Raw genomic sequence first — 12595 nt, 5'->3', positions numbered from 1 at the left:
GTGTGTGTACTGCACACCAAGGCAAAGTTATTAGTAGAAGATTTAGTTGGGAGTTTAACATTTGAAAATGCATCAAAACATTAGTATCCAATTATTTTACAATAATAATTAAGGTGAGTCCACGTATTTGAGGCTCTGACATGACTTCAGCGTGTTCCACCAGAAATACTGGAGGAGTCACTGAAAGGCAGGCTGTGTGAAGCTTAAAGTGCCGTCTGGAAATTTGGCACAAAAGCCCAGCTAATTATTTCTGTTGTGCCATCAGTGAACGAACCTGTCGTCTCCGTCACAAGAACCAGGATGTCACAATATGATCAGTGCCCAAATTTATTAATCGTGAGTAGAGTCTAATAAAAATTGTGAGTGACATATTTTAAAAATGCATAGGGTCATTTTTGTACCGAGTTAACGCTAATAAAGTTTAGCTAGCTGCCGTCTTCCTTTGAGCCCAGCTTTAGGGTTGCAAAGGATCGAGTTTCTGGTAAATTTCCACGGGAATTAAAGATGGGGAATTTTTGGTGACTGGTTAATCGTGGCCACGCTCCACCAGTTTAACTCGAGCAAGAGAAAAATTAAATAAAGAAAACAAAGGATTACATCCATGTATTCATGATCTGAACCACCTGGAATTTTGCAATCCTAATTCCAGAGAGGTTGCAAGTGTCCCTCAGGGAACAAATGAAGTGAGGTAGAATGTTTTTTTTTTTCTCGCCACCTCCATGTCACAATTTTGCCATCATTCCCTTGACACCCCCAAAGTTTTGAGCGAAGCGAGTCTCTAGTCCCCCGGGCTACACCGAGCTCTCGTCCGGCCTGGCCGTCAGTTGAGTGCATTTGCGCTTCTCGAAGATCCTGTTGAGTTCCTCCGAAATGGACGAGCAGTGCGGCGTGTCGCTTTGGGTGAGCAGCACGTAGCTGTTGCCGTTCATCCGCCGCAGGACGCTGGGCAGGGTGGCCGAGAACCCGTTGGGGAAGTTGCTCTCCGGCGTGACGGGCAGCGGCGTGACGGGCAGCGGCGGGGCCGGCGGCGGGGATTGTTTCTCCTCATTGGGTGAGGTGTAAGCCTCGCCCGGGACGATTTGCAGGAAGCCTCCTTCGTCGACATTGCCGTTTGGTGGCTTGGAGACGCCGTTGCGGACGCCGTGTCCGTTACTGGAGATGGTCTTTAGCTCCAAGTGGGTGGAATTTCGCTGCTGTTTCCTGCGGTCTCTCTTCCCGCTCGGGTACGCCGCGGCCGCCGTGGGCAGCGAGTACTTCCCTCGGGTGCCAACCCGCAGGCAGAAGCCCAGGTAGAACAGCACCACGGCGAGAACCACGCATAGGCTGCCCAGGATGGTGATGAGGGACAGATACATGGTTTCCATGTTCTTGGCGGAAAGCAGCTCCGGGTGCGGCATCCGAGGCACCGGGGCCACCTCGGAGGGAACGGGTGTCGAGGCGTGGAAGTGGCTGCGAGGGTTTCCCATGGGCGAAGAAGATGAGTCGGGAGAAACGGTGACGTTGTAGGTAACCACGGCGACCTGGATGTTGTTCTCCACGCTGTAGCAGGTGTAAAGGCCGCTTTGGTCTCGGCGGGCCCGGATGATGAGCAGGCCGTCGGTGCCGGTCCGGAAGCCGGAGCTGAGGCCGTAGCCGTGGAGCTCCTGGCCGCCTAGTGTCCACAGCGGCACGGCTAGGTTGGAGCTGAGCTCGCACTGCAGTAGCACGTCGTCGCCCACTCGCACCGAGCGGCTGCGCGTGGGCACTTCTGGAAAAGAAGTTGAGATGATTCAAAAATTGTGATTCGGTACATAGCTAGAAAAATGCTAGCTCATGATTTTTTTAAACACAGGTAGGGCAAAATACTTTTTTAAAAATATCCCTGTCGACATTTTCTTCTTCGTGAAAATTTTATCGAACAGTTCCTTGGCAGCCGGCGCATATTTTACATCAAAGGCCGTCCAAAGTTTTAAACTCGTATTACTTTTAGCCTTCTTATCACCTATCACAGGCCAAAACAAGAAGCTGCCACATTTGATCAGATTGAAAGTGCGAGGAAGGAGTCAGCATTCCCCTGCCATGAATATCAAGCAGATCTCTCTCAGAACGGGATTAAAAGAACAGAGGAGAGCAGCGTGTGCATAATCAGCTTTCAAAAAATGGAAACTCCGTGCATTGTTTTTGGTTTGACTTTCATCACTGGTAATGATTGAGAGGAAACTTTTGGGAGAATTCTACCTACCCGTTTGAGAGTCGTCACAGCCTCTGCTGCCTTGCTGGATGTCCTGGATCAACGTGGATCTTCGAGGGGTGAGAAAACAATACATGAGTGGAATCTAAATATATAAATAGATTTTTTTGTTGTGTTTTAAAATTTAACTGCTAAATCCGTATGTTTATGTAACACGGGTTCTGGATTGTGTATATGCTAATAGCGCTTTCTACTAAAGTTTAGCTAACCAATATGATCAATAAAGAACAAAAAATTTTAGCTGGCTAGCGTTTCCAATTTCCTTGGAAACGTGGCTTGAAGTAAAAGAGCTGCACGTTGTGTTTACTTTCAGCTCATGCTTGTTTCAGCCAACATAGGGATTACGTAACTTCTCGGAAAAAGGCCGCTGTGACAGGGCACGGTGTTGTTTGAGGTGAGGCAAAAGGTGATAAGGTGCGGCTTTTTTTTTTCATGATCACCTGATAAACACGCACACAAGCGTATCGGCCTATCCGCGCATTTTTTCGATTCGTATTATTTGCTTTGGTTAAAACGGGAAGTCGCCCTGTTTTGAAATGCCTTGGAAAATGTGCTGACACACACACACTCAGTCAGTCAGAGAAAGAGCACGTACTTGTCGGTGGACATCATGACGTCCACGCATTGGTCCCCGCTCCAGGCGCAGTGGGGGTCCCTGGCGAAGATGCAGTCGTAGCAGGAGGCGTACCGACGGCAGCTGAAAAGGGGCAGCTGCACTACGCCTGACGGGGAGCCCACGTACACGCTCACCTGTTACGCAACAGACAAATAATAAACACCCGTGCATGTGTGTGTGCGTGGTGTAGACACACTACCTGATCAACTGAGATGATCACATTGTCCACAGGCTGCGGTTTTTCAAAGAGCTGCAGCTCCTCGATGATGTGCAGCTGACTCTCCACGTGGACGGCCTTGTGCAACCAGCCTTCATCTGAAAGACACAAAAATGCACTACATCATCATATATTATCTAATAACAAACCAATTACGTAACATTTGAAAACTCAAAAAAAAAATTGCCGGCATTCTCTGGAGATGAATGCTGAGCTAAAACGCCAAGCTGCTTCCCACCTGTTCCCATATACAACACATGGTACTCGTTCCCATCCAAGCCTTGGACGACATTCACGGCCATGCGAGTGTAGTCTGTGGTCCTCCTGAACAACAGGGGGCGGCGGTCGAAAGCCTGGACCTGCTGGGACATCAGCGGGTGCCTTCGGACAAAGTTGAGCACGTCATCGGGGAGGGAGGTGGACACGTTGATGCCCTTGGCCCTCGTGGTGTCTGTGATACACTAAGGGGCACAAAAAATGGGGGGAAGAAAATAAAAAATGAGAAGACCTTGCAGGTTCATGCATTCAAAAGTCAAGGTGCCACTTTTTTTTTTTTACCGTTCCAGGTCGTGGGTCGGGTATTTTTCCACTGTACTCCTTCCAGTTGGAGTCCTGCATCTCCATGTAAGGCCCTTGGAACGCCTTTTGGACATCAGACAGCGAGAAGCGACACAACGCAGACGCCTTTATGTTTTTCCTACCCCCCCCACCAAAAAAAAAAAAAAAAAAAAAGACAGAAACAAACACACGCATACATGCGGAGTGAGCGAGAGCAGAGGACAAAAAAAATGGCGTAACCATGGCGACCGCTGTAGAAGTACAGTAGATCGGTGGCGCACCTACTTTAAAAGATGAAAATAACAAGATAAATGGCAAGAGGGAAGAGATGGGAAGGCGCAGGAGGAGTTCTGGCAGAGATGGAAGGAGCAGATTAGAGAGGAAGAGGAAAGAGTGACGAAAACGGCACACAGCCCAGTACGAAACGGTTTATACACGTCCTGCTAGCTTAACGCGAACACATGCTATACACGGGCTAACAAAACTAATGTTGAGGCGGTAACTTATTTGAGCGCAAGCAGACAGATGATTTTTTAAATCGACTCTCTGCCACATTTTCCGTTCCCGTCTTCGCCCGTTTCATCCTTTGATCTCGCTTCGGCTGTCTTAACAGATCAATTTCTCACCAGCCCAGGCCGAAGATTGCGTAGAAGAGCGTGTCCCGCGGCGTGTCTCCGGGCACCATGAAGACGCTGCGCAGCTCGTTGAAGTGGAAGTCGTACTCTGGCAGGGAGCACGTCAGCCGGACCTTGAGGAAAGACGTCCAACGTTTCTGGAGGGTCAGGAGGCCTCCTCGGTCTCCCTGAGATGTAACAGGTGGCGGGAGAAGATCAGAGGAAAAAAAAAAATTCTGTCATCATCTTTGTTTGTTTCGCTCACCTTGCAAATCCGAGCCACTCTCGCCACCCTTCCGTGGCCGCCAGAGGTGGCGCTGTGCTCCTGGCCGCCCTCGGTGAAGAAGTAGTAGATCTTGTCGTCGTCGCCGTCGATACTACTGCTCAAGCTCTCCCTCACCAGTGCCGAGCCCACAAAGTTGGCCTCTGGAAGAACGAGGTGGATGACCAAATTTGGAGAATAAAGCAAAATGACTTGATACTTATTTTATTCTTTGAACTCATTCTGTGCCATTGATGGTTATAGACGTCAATGATATTAACTAGGTTGGCAGTGAATGAGTTACGTACAAGGAAGTTAATATTGAAGTAAAAAACAAAGTACTACTTGGCACGACTGGGAAGAACCATTTTTCATTCCCCGTCGAGGAGACCCAATTATATCCTCGGCTCATGTTTATGCATGGTCCCAGAAATGCCACTGACACGAACACGATCCCACTTGTTAGAAAACAAGCATTAAGATGCACGGCTCGATATTTAGATTTCACTCAGTAGGTTGGCAAGAATTCAATGAAATAGAGACAAGCCCTGCAAGCGTTTTAAAAAATAAAGCGTCTCACCATTTAACCATCGTGTGGGAGCGTCCTCGGTCTTCAGAGTGGGAGAGTTGCGGCGGATATCGGGGAAGCTTCGAAACTCATATTGGGAAGCGGTAAACAGCTCCTGGTCTGAGAGGAAATCAAAGTTATTTTTTTTTTTTGACAAGTATGGGGAGAAAGTCCCTACCAACGATGAGGCCGGTGTATCCCGTTGTCGGGCTGTAGGGACATTTGTCTCGGCCCTCTTCGGGCGGAGACATCTCAAATTTTTCAGCATCCTGTTAAAAAATAAATAAAAATTGTGCATAATCCACTTTTTTTTTCCCCACAGGATATAATGTACCAGGAATTAAATCAAATTCTATTCATTTATATATATATTTATTTGACCGTGGCTCTCCTTTCCCACCCGAGGCGGCATTACATTGATCATATGTAAAAAAAATCAAATTAAAAAATGCTAAATAAAGCTACACTTTCTCTAACTCACTTATTAATTCTCTCCTTAAAGCTTTACGTTGGCATAGCAACAAGACACCTGGGTGCTTGGCCTTGTCGATATTAAGGCTGGAATACAAACAGAGATCAGCGGCAAGCTGGCCTTGTGAAGCTCAAGGTTGGAACATCAGAAAAATGCAATTATTAGAATGATGAAAAGAAATGTCTGTCTCATTGCTCTGAGGTGTTCAAATGATATGTATGGAAATCCGCACATGGGTTGAACGTACAATATATGCACACAGAGGACTGAAGGCGTGCGTTCCGCACATGTACAGGTGCGTGGAGTTGAACCTCTGCAGGAAGCGGATGTGATTGAAACACTCCGTCTGTTGGAAGCAAAAGAGGAGGACGATTGGTTGAGGATAGAAATACAAAAGAGGGAGAAGTTAAATGTCCACCTTGTTGTCTTTCCCCTTGAGAAGACACTGGCGTTTTTGCTCGGGGGAGGCCTCCCACTCAATCTGATGTAACACAAACGCACAATCAGACACGACAGGAGGTTTACCGCAATGACTGTTTTAAAAATCAGGGGTTGTCAACCGGTGGTCCGCGGCCCTCTAGTGGTCCGTGCTGGCATTGCAGGTGGTCCGCAAAATTGGAAATGGAAAACGATTCTAACATTTTAATTAATTAAATTAATTATTTACAATTGTAACAGTTTTTTAAATAAAATGGATTAATTATTTACAATTGATTTATTCTGAATTAATTTTAGATACTATTAATTTTGTGAATCATTTACCCATCCAAATGACGTCAAATGTAGCTGAGATTCCCAAAACCGACAAATAAAATAAAAATCAACTCACAGCGAGCGTAGGAGCGGCTGAGATGTCAGCGGCGTTGAGCGCAAACGCCGCCCCCCGGGCCCCGACGTAGAGATGCTGGCTGTCAGCCTCCAGCAGCATGGTGCTGTAGTTGACGGCCGAGGAGGAGCTAAAGCGCCTGCAGCCCTGCAGACCTGCGGGCACAAGTGGGATTTGTTCACAGATGCTGAGAGGCAATCACATTTTCAGTGCTATCTTCATCATCAAGTTTAATCACGCAAATGTCTAGGAAAGCGGCCGGCGTGCATCTCCAAGACTGCGGAATCGTAGTACCTTCCATTATATTGCTCTGGATTCAATTTGCACTGAAGCGGCAATGAAAAAGTCAGCCTGGCTTAGAAATAACTTCAGATTGTATATAGCACTCCACAGAAATAAAATGAAAAGAGGCTTTTCGGCAGCCTGTATGTGAGCGTAAGCAATATCGTCTTTGCGAGCTCGTGGAAAAGAAAGACATATAGTGGAAGGTTCTCACTTGAAAGTCCTGCAAAGTCACCCCGGGGCTTGCGTAAGCACAACGGACCGTCGATCAGGGTGCCACTTGAATTGCGTAAACATGACACCGCAGCCGCCTCTGGGCTTTTTGGTAACAGCAACACGCAGCGGACGTTGATGGTGAGAATATTTTATGAGCGGGAGCAAACTGCAAAAGTAAGATGTCGCCAAGCTATTTTGGTATTGCTGTTATATAAATAATACGACTGGAGGGTCAGGACAAATGTAAACAAGATTAGTCGGAAAAAACAAAAAAACGGTTGCCATTCTCAATTCTTTCCTTCGAATGATCTCTCGAGAAGTGTTTCTAGCCGGAATTTTTTCTTCAGCGTCTGTAAATCAAATCGCCTCCCATACTGCAATGAATGGAAATGCCATTAATCCGTTCCATGTCCGTATAAATAAATCTTTTTAACACAAAAAAAAAAAAGACTGCTATGCTAGCATTAAGCTAAATGGACTTTTTGTTTCATCTTCAGTTTGATAGTAAACTCTTGAATTTATACCAACGTCATCTCGCCTTGCTTGAAATGCGTTCCTCGCCTTTAGCCACAGTAACTCGGGATTGACTTGTGCATTTCTAACTTCCTCCCACGTCAGCTGATGCGTCGCGTTTCATTTCTGCTGTCTGATTGTGTGCTGACTCCCTCTCTCAGCGGGTGGAGGAGGAGTATTAGCGGATGGCTGCGTGGGATTTCCTGGACAATAACTTTGCCTACGTGAGCGTGCACACTATGAGAGGCTCACCGTGGGCAAACACAATGCTCCGAGACGATACCTTGAGGATTCCGCTGTGAGATGACAGCATCAAGGATGATTATCTTTATGTTGAATCAAAAGAAAACTTTTGTTTTTACATTCGAAAAACCATGATGAACCTTTTAGGACATTTTACAGAACACAGTAGCTGAATCTTCATTTTGGGAAATTTTCTGGACTGGCAATTTGAAATAATTTTGAATCTACGGATGAAATTGAAAACTAAATTGACAGATTTATCGAGTATTAAGGAAAAGGAAGTCCAAATTCTGGTATTTTCATATCTAAGGGAAACAAAAGTGAATGCAATAGAACTGTGAGATAAAATTTGGTCAGGGTTAACGTCATACGATGAAGTAACGAACGACAAGCTGAGGCACGTAGTAGTTGCTGCATACAAGATTGGAGGTGAAAGGGTACATTTTGATACGCTGTTGGGAGAGAAAAATAAGCCACATCATCCCAAGATACTGGACGTAAAAGTTATAGCTGTGGATCAAAATATGGCACTTTTGTAGAATACTAAATTCCTCACCAATGGTGACGTAACATTGTCAATAGTCATACAAGCGTTATCAGCGAGTTTTTTTGGGGGGTGGGCTGGATTTGTAATTTTTTTCCTCAGCGTTTTCCGATGAACAACCCACAATGCAAAAAAAAAAAAAACAGATTTAATCAGCTGCCTGGTACCTTCATGAGGTTGCTAAGATACAATGTGGCTAGATGACAGGAATGACGGCATTTGCATATAAAAGCCTTCACGCAGGACTTTTTGACCTCAAAAGTGAGCACTAATGAATTTAAAACAAGAGCAATGAACAGCAGATTGTAGATCAGAACTGCTCTTGATCCAGCTGAGGTGAGACAACTTGGCCGTACTCACGTGTCTTAGCTTAATGCTAACAGCCAATCCAAAATTCCATAGATATGGCTAATGAAACTAGCATTAAAGTTGCAGTAAAACTCATAAAAACGGATATTCGAACAGATTCTTTTATTTACGATCTTCTTCGTGTACGTATTATACTGCCGCCTAGTGGCTAAAGCGTGCATTCCAGATGGACCAGCAAATATTGAATTAAAACATGAAATCATGCTATAAAAACGGTCTATTTTTTTTACATTATATTTAATTATGTTATAACTTGCGCACTGGTTTTATTGGAGCCTGGAAAAGAATAATGTGATAAAATGATGCATCGGCACAGGTGTTAGTCGACGTCGAGCGCGACAGTCGTCATGGTAACGGTGCACCCCTCAAAAAAAGTCGACGCGCCGTCAGTCTCTGCGGGGGATCCGAACAGGAGGACTTTGAGAGACCAAGTGCCACGGGCGATATGACAGACAGCGTGTGGATAAAAGTCGGTAGAACGACGGCGTTAATACTGGCGGGAAGATGTCGCGATGTGGGGAACAACGATAGGAGCTGCGTCAGAAGAGCGTTTTAGTTTAAGAAAATAAACAAAACTAACGTCATGAAGTATGAAGACCACAGAAAAAATGTTGAATCTCACACTGTTACAAATATAGAAATATATATATTCCACTCTTCTACCCAAAATTTGTAATTTGATAAGGAAAAGAAGCACTATTAGACTTTATAAAAACATACAATAATGCATTATTAAAATGAATTTTCAAAATAAGCCACTTGGGGGCTACGAATATCCTGTTCATTGAGACATCTCAACTCTTCTTCCATCTCATCGGTACGGCACTAATATCAGTTATTTGTTGCAGAGAATAATTTCATTGTTTGTCAACATGTTACTGCACTCTTTGTGTTCAATTTAGCATTAAGCTTACAGTTTTTTTTAAACAACAAAATGAATAATTCTCTTTGTTTTAATGTTGTCAGCAACCTTCCGTTTGCGGGCGTGGCAATAAACTGAACGGGTGTACCTAATGTTGTGGTTAATGATGGTTAATGAGCACTTTTGGATAATTGAGTGACACAAAACACGCTTACTATTGCTCAAGACGGTGACACGCGGAGTCACGTCGAGATCCAGCGGCGGTCTGAATGGGTAGGCGGCCGCCACGCACACACAGCAGCTAACCAGCAGCAGGAGCCGCAGTGATGAGGAGCGGGCCGCCTTCATCTCCACACACACACACACACACACTCAGTGAGCAGGATGCATGCACCAGCGAAAAAGCTCACACAAACATATTCACACACTGGCTGCCTGGTTCACTGCAAGGACCTGAAAGAAGAGAAAAACACAACAAAATTATTGGGGGGGGGAAAAATGTATTTGAATAATTAAAATAAGTGTTTTGCTCCACCCCAGAATAAATTGTTACTAAATAATCATATGAAATTATATATAACTAATAATAATAATTGTCATAGGAGTCCGCTAGGACATCATGACAAGCCCGCAGGTGTGCATGTGTAAATACTGAATGTGCTCCTTTGACTTTTCAAATATGCAAACGACAGCACGGCAAAGGCGTGTAACCAGTCTCAGTATCTCGTATAGCCCAGCTAAGGTATTTTGCATAAAAGCATTTAGCTAGCAGACTTTCATTCAGCAAACTGTGTGTTTGATTAAACATTTTGCTGTTTAAATCGACAGTGTTGAATATGATGTCATTTTTTTTAATGCTTTGGTTGTTTGTGTTGCTGCTCTGTATGTCTTAAAGTAGTAGTTGAGATTTATGATTACTGTAATGTCTATGCTAATTTCCTTTAGCCTCATGTATTAAAGTGTGGTACTCCCATGCCAATTTTGGAAATTAAACTAACCAAAATGACAGATTTCCTGTTTATTTTCAGGCTTATTGAGACTTATCACGATTTTGCAAACTTATATCTCGGAAATATAGCGTACATCGAGGCCGGCGATTCCGACAGTCGTGGCTTTGAGCTTGTGACGGACTTTCACCCCGAGAGTTGGCAATGAAAAAAGTGCCAGTTGCCGTTACAGACTCATCTAAGCTCCTTTGATCGGGTTGCGGGGGAAGCGCGCCAAGGAGCCCTTTAGGAGTCATTTATCTGGCTCGTGCAAATGACCGTCAAGGCCTCTCCATGCTTTCAGACGGCCGGTTCATCAGTCTGCCAAAGTGGTGCTGATGTGGTCTTAAGAAAAAGAAATTGGGGAGGCTTTCACACAAGTAAAGGCGGAAGCCAGCTGGGTAATATATTGTCCGACAGTCACACATTTAAATAGAGCTCGGATTTGCACACACGTTTACCGTTTTAGCAGCTGAAAAAAAATATATGACAAGGCGCCTTCATCAACAGTACAAAAAAGACTTGACTCTCTTTGTACCAAGGCATGTGAGACAACTAGTAGAAAAGACGACAGGCGCGATTTTAATAAGCCTTCTTTGTTTGACTCGGCAGTTTTGTGTTTGTATTGAGTCTATAGACTTTGTAAAACAAAAGACGGCGGCAGTTGAGGAGGATTCTTTTGCTTCAGCTTTGTAATCAGCAAAAATGACCAAATTGTGTGCTCTTGTTTGGAGTCAGGGAACAAGGATACAATCAATATTCAATAGAAGAATCGAAACATTGTACCATGAACAAACAGCACAAACATACTGAGTTCATTCAACTATGTTCCCAGTCATGTAATTTCCACACTGACTCCATTCTCAATGTTTGTGGTCTTCTCGGCAATCATGAGTTTATTCTAACAATTTATTTTCTTTATCTCAGTGCAGCTTCCAGAATGTGTACGTTGTCTTTTTATCCAATCAGATTTAAGTGTTTGTGTTGCCATGTCAGTCTAATCTGCCCTTTCAAATCAGTACTGTTGGTGCATGTTTTGAGTGTCAGGCAGAGGTTAACCGGAAGTACAAGAATTATTCACTACTTGCCAAACAGCATCTTATTGTGAAGTTAGTGGATTTGACTTTTATGGGATCACAAGTCAAAACGAAACTTAGGATAGATAACAACTCAAGTCAGGTCACTCCAATGTTGACTTTGAGTTAGCAGACTTTGACCAGTTAGAAATTGCAAGTTAGTACAGACTTGCTGTCAAAAATTAAATCTATTTAGACACTGGTGGGCCACAAAATTGATGGGATGAACCAAATTTGGGCCCCGGTCCTTGAGTTTGACACCTGTACCTTAAGTTTTTTTTTTTTTCCCCTCGCCCACGTACACAGATGACACGTGATAGTAATTCAAAATACTGGTTTCAGTTGATTAGATCACACTGGTTGAATGATTTGTCAGGCAAAAAAATAAATCCTTATTAAGCATCATGAGAGAAGAAATCACAATAAGTAAGGGTATTTGAAAGTCTGCTGTGGTTTTTAAGTCTTACCTTAATCATGTAGAAATCATGAAGAAGAAAAAAAGCAGGAAATAGTCTTCCACGTACTATTTATTGTAAGTGGACTTTAGTCCTGTTTGACAGACCTGCATTTCAACAGCGACCAAACGGGAAGACTAAGCGAGCCAAACCCGCCTACGACGTTCACACTTGTACCTTCTAAAAAAAATCTTAGTTCTTCTTACGTGCCAGTTCACGATAAAAGCCGCTTTTTTTATGCCCGGCGAAGAGGCGTCGTCTGCGGCAGAGTGCGAGTGAGCTTGGTGTCGCAAGTGGACTCGAGGTTTAAAAAAAAAAAAGAGGACACTCGAGCAACCTGTCTGTTTAAAACCTGAGTGACAGTGACACCAGCAGGATTTTTGAAGAACTGCAGGCTAAATCAATTTTATTAGAGCTGCGTTTCTCAGGTTTGCAAGTTTCTCAAAAAACATCTGTATTCTTGTGTGATATAAAATAGTGCTTTGGCACCATTATATGGCTTCTTTGGGAGTCAAACGTTCCGAAGTGGAGTTTGCCTCCAGCCTGATTTTCTGGGGACCAATCCAGGGGGCTCCCCGCCTCTCAACTTTGATGCTCTAACCATGCAAGTGTAAAAAAAAAATCCTGAAAAATCCCAACTGCTCTTTTATTGATGTTACTAATTAGTGTGGTTTTGAAAAATGCTG

General features: G+C 44.2%; 1 protein-coding gene across 2 annotated transcripts; it reads right to left on the bottom strand.

Annotated features, from left to right (window-relative positions):
- Window positions 1–309: 309 nt before the first annotated feature.
- On the bottom strand, window positions 310–12237 carry sema4ga (sema domain, immunoglobulin domain (Ig), transmembrane domain (TM) and short cytoplasmic domain, (semaphorin) 4Ga). 2 transcript variants are annotated; one of them, XM_088385120.1, is made up of 15 exons: window positions 11922–12237; window positions 9608–9845; window positions 6367–6518; window positions 5956–6018; window positions 5785–5883; window positions 5244–5334; window positions 5078–5185; window positions 4501–4661; window positions 4248–4423; window positions 3622–3760; window positions 3302–3524; window positions 3046–3161; window positions 2826–2980; window positions 2222–2280; window positions 310–1747 (listed from the first exon to the last, which is right to left on the bottom strand). In XM_088385120.1, exons 2-15 carry the CDS (start codon window positions 9738–9740, stop codon window positions 792–794), a joined length of 2631 nt encoding a protein of 876 aa, XP_088241246.1. In that variant the 5' UTR covers window positions 9741–9845; window positions 11922–12237; the 3' UTR covers window positions 310–791. The 2 variants fall into 2 exon arrangements, with proteins under 2 accessions (XP_088241246.1, XP_088241247.1); XM_088385121.1 differs by lacking the exons at window positions 5785–5883; window positions 5956–6018; window positions 6367–6518; window positions 9608–9845; window positions 11922–12237 and adding an exon at window positions 5547–5711.
- Window positions 12238–12595: the final 358 nt, after the last annotated feature.

This window comes from Syngnathus floridae, chromosome 9, assembly GCF_059516105.1.
Source record: "Syngnathus floridae isolate MCC-2025c chromosome 9, RoL_Sflo_1.0, whole genome shotgun sequence".
Classification (NCBI taxonomy): Eukaryota; Metazoa; Chordata; class Actinopteri; order Syngnathiformes; family Syngnathidae; genus Syngnathus; species Syngnathus floridae.
This window is presented reverse-complemented; position numbering and strand designations above follow the sequence as displayed.

Bases quoted from the DNA above. Each gene is read 5' to 3' on its own strand.
- sema4ga (XM_088385120.1), bottom strand. From the start codon at position 9,740: ATGAAGGCGGCCCGCTCCTCATCACTGCGGCTCCTGCTGCTGGTTAGC. The intron at 5,186-5,243 runs GTAGGGACTTTC...ATTTCCTCTCAG, and splicing joins ATACACCGGCCTCATCGTTG to ACCAGGAGCTGTTTACCGCT. The intron at 4,424-4,500 runs GTGAGCGAAACA...GTTACATCTCAG, and splicing joins GAGTGGCTCGGATTTGCAAG to GGAGACCGAGGAGGCCTCCT.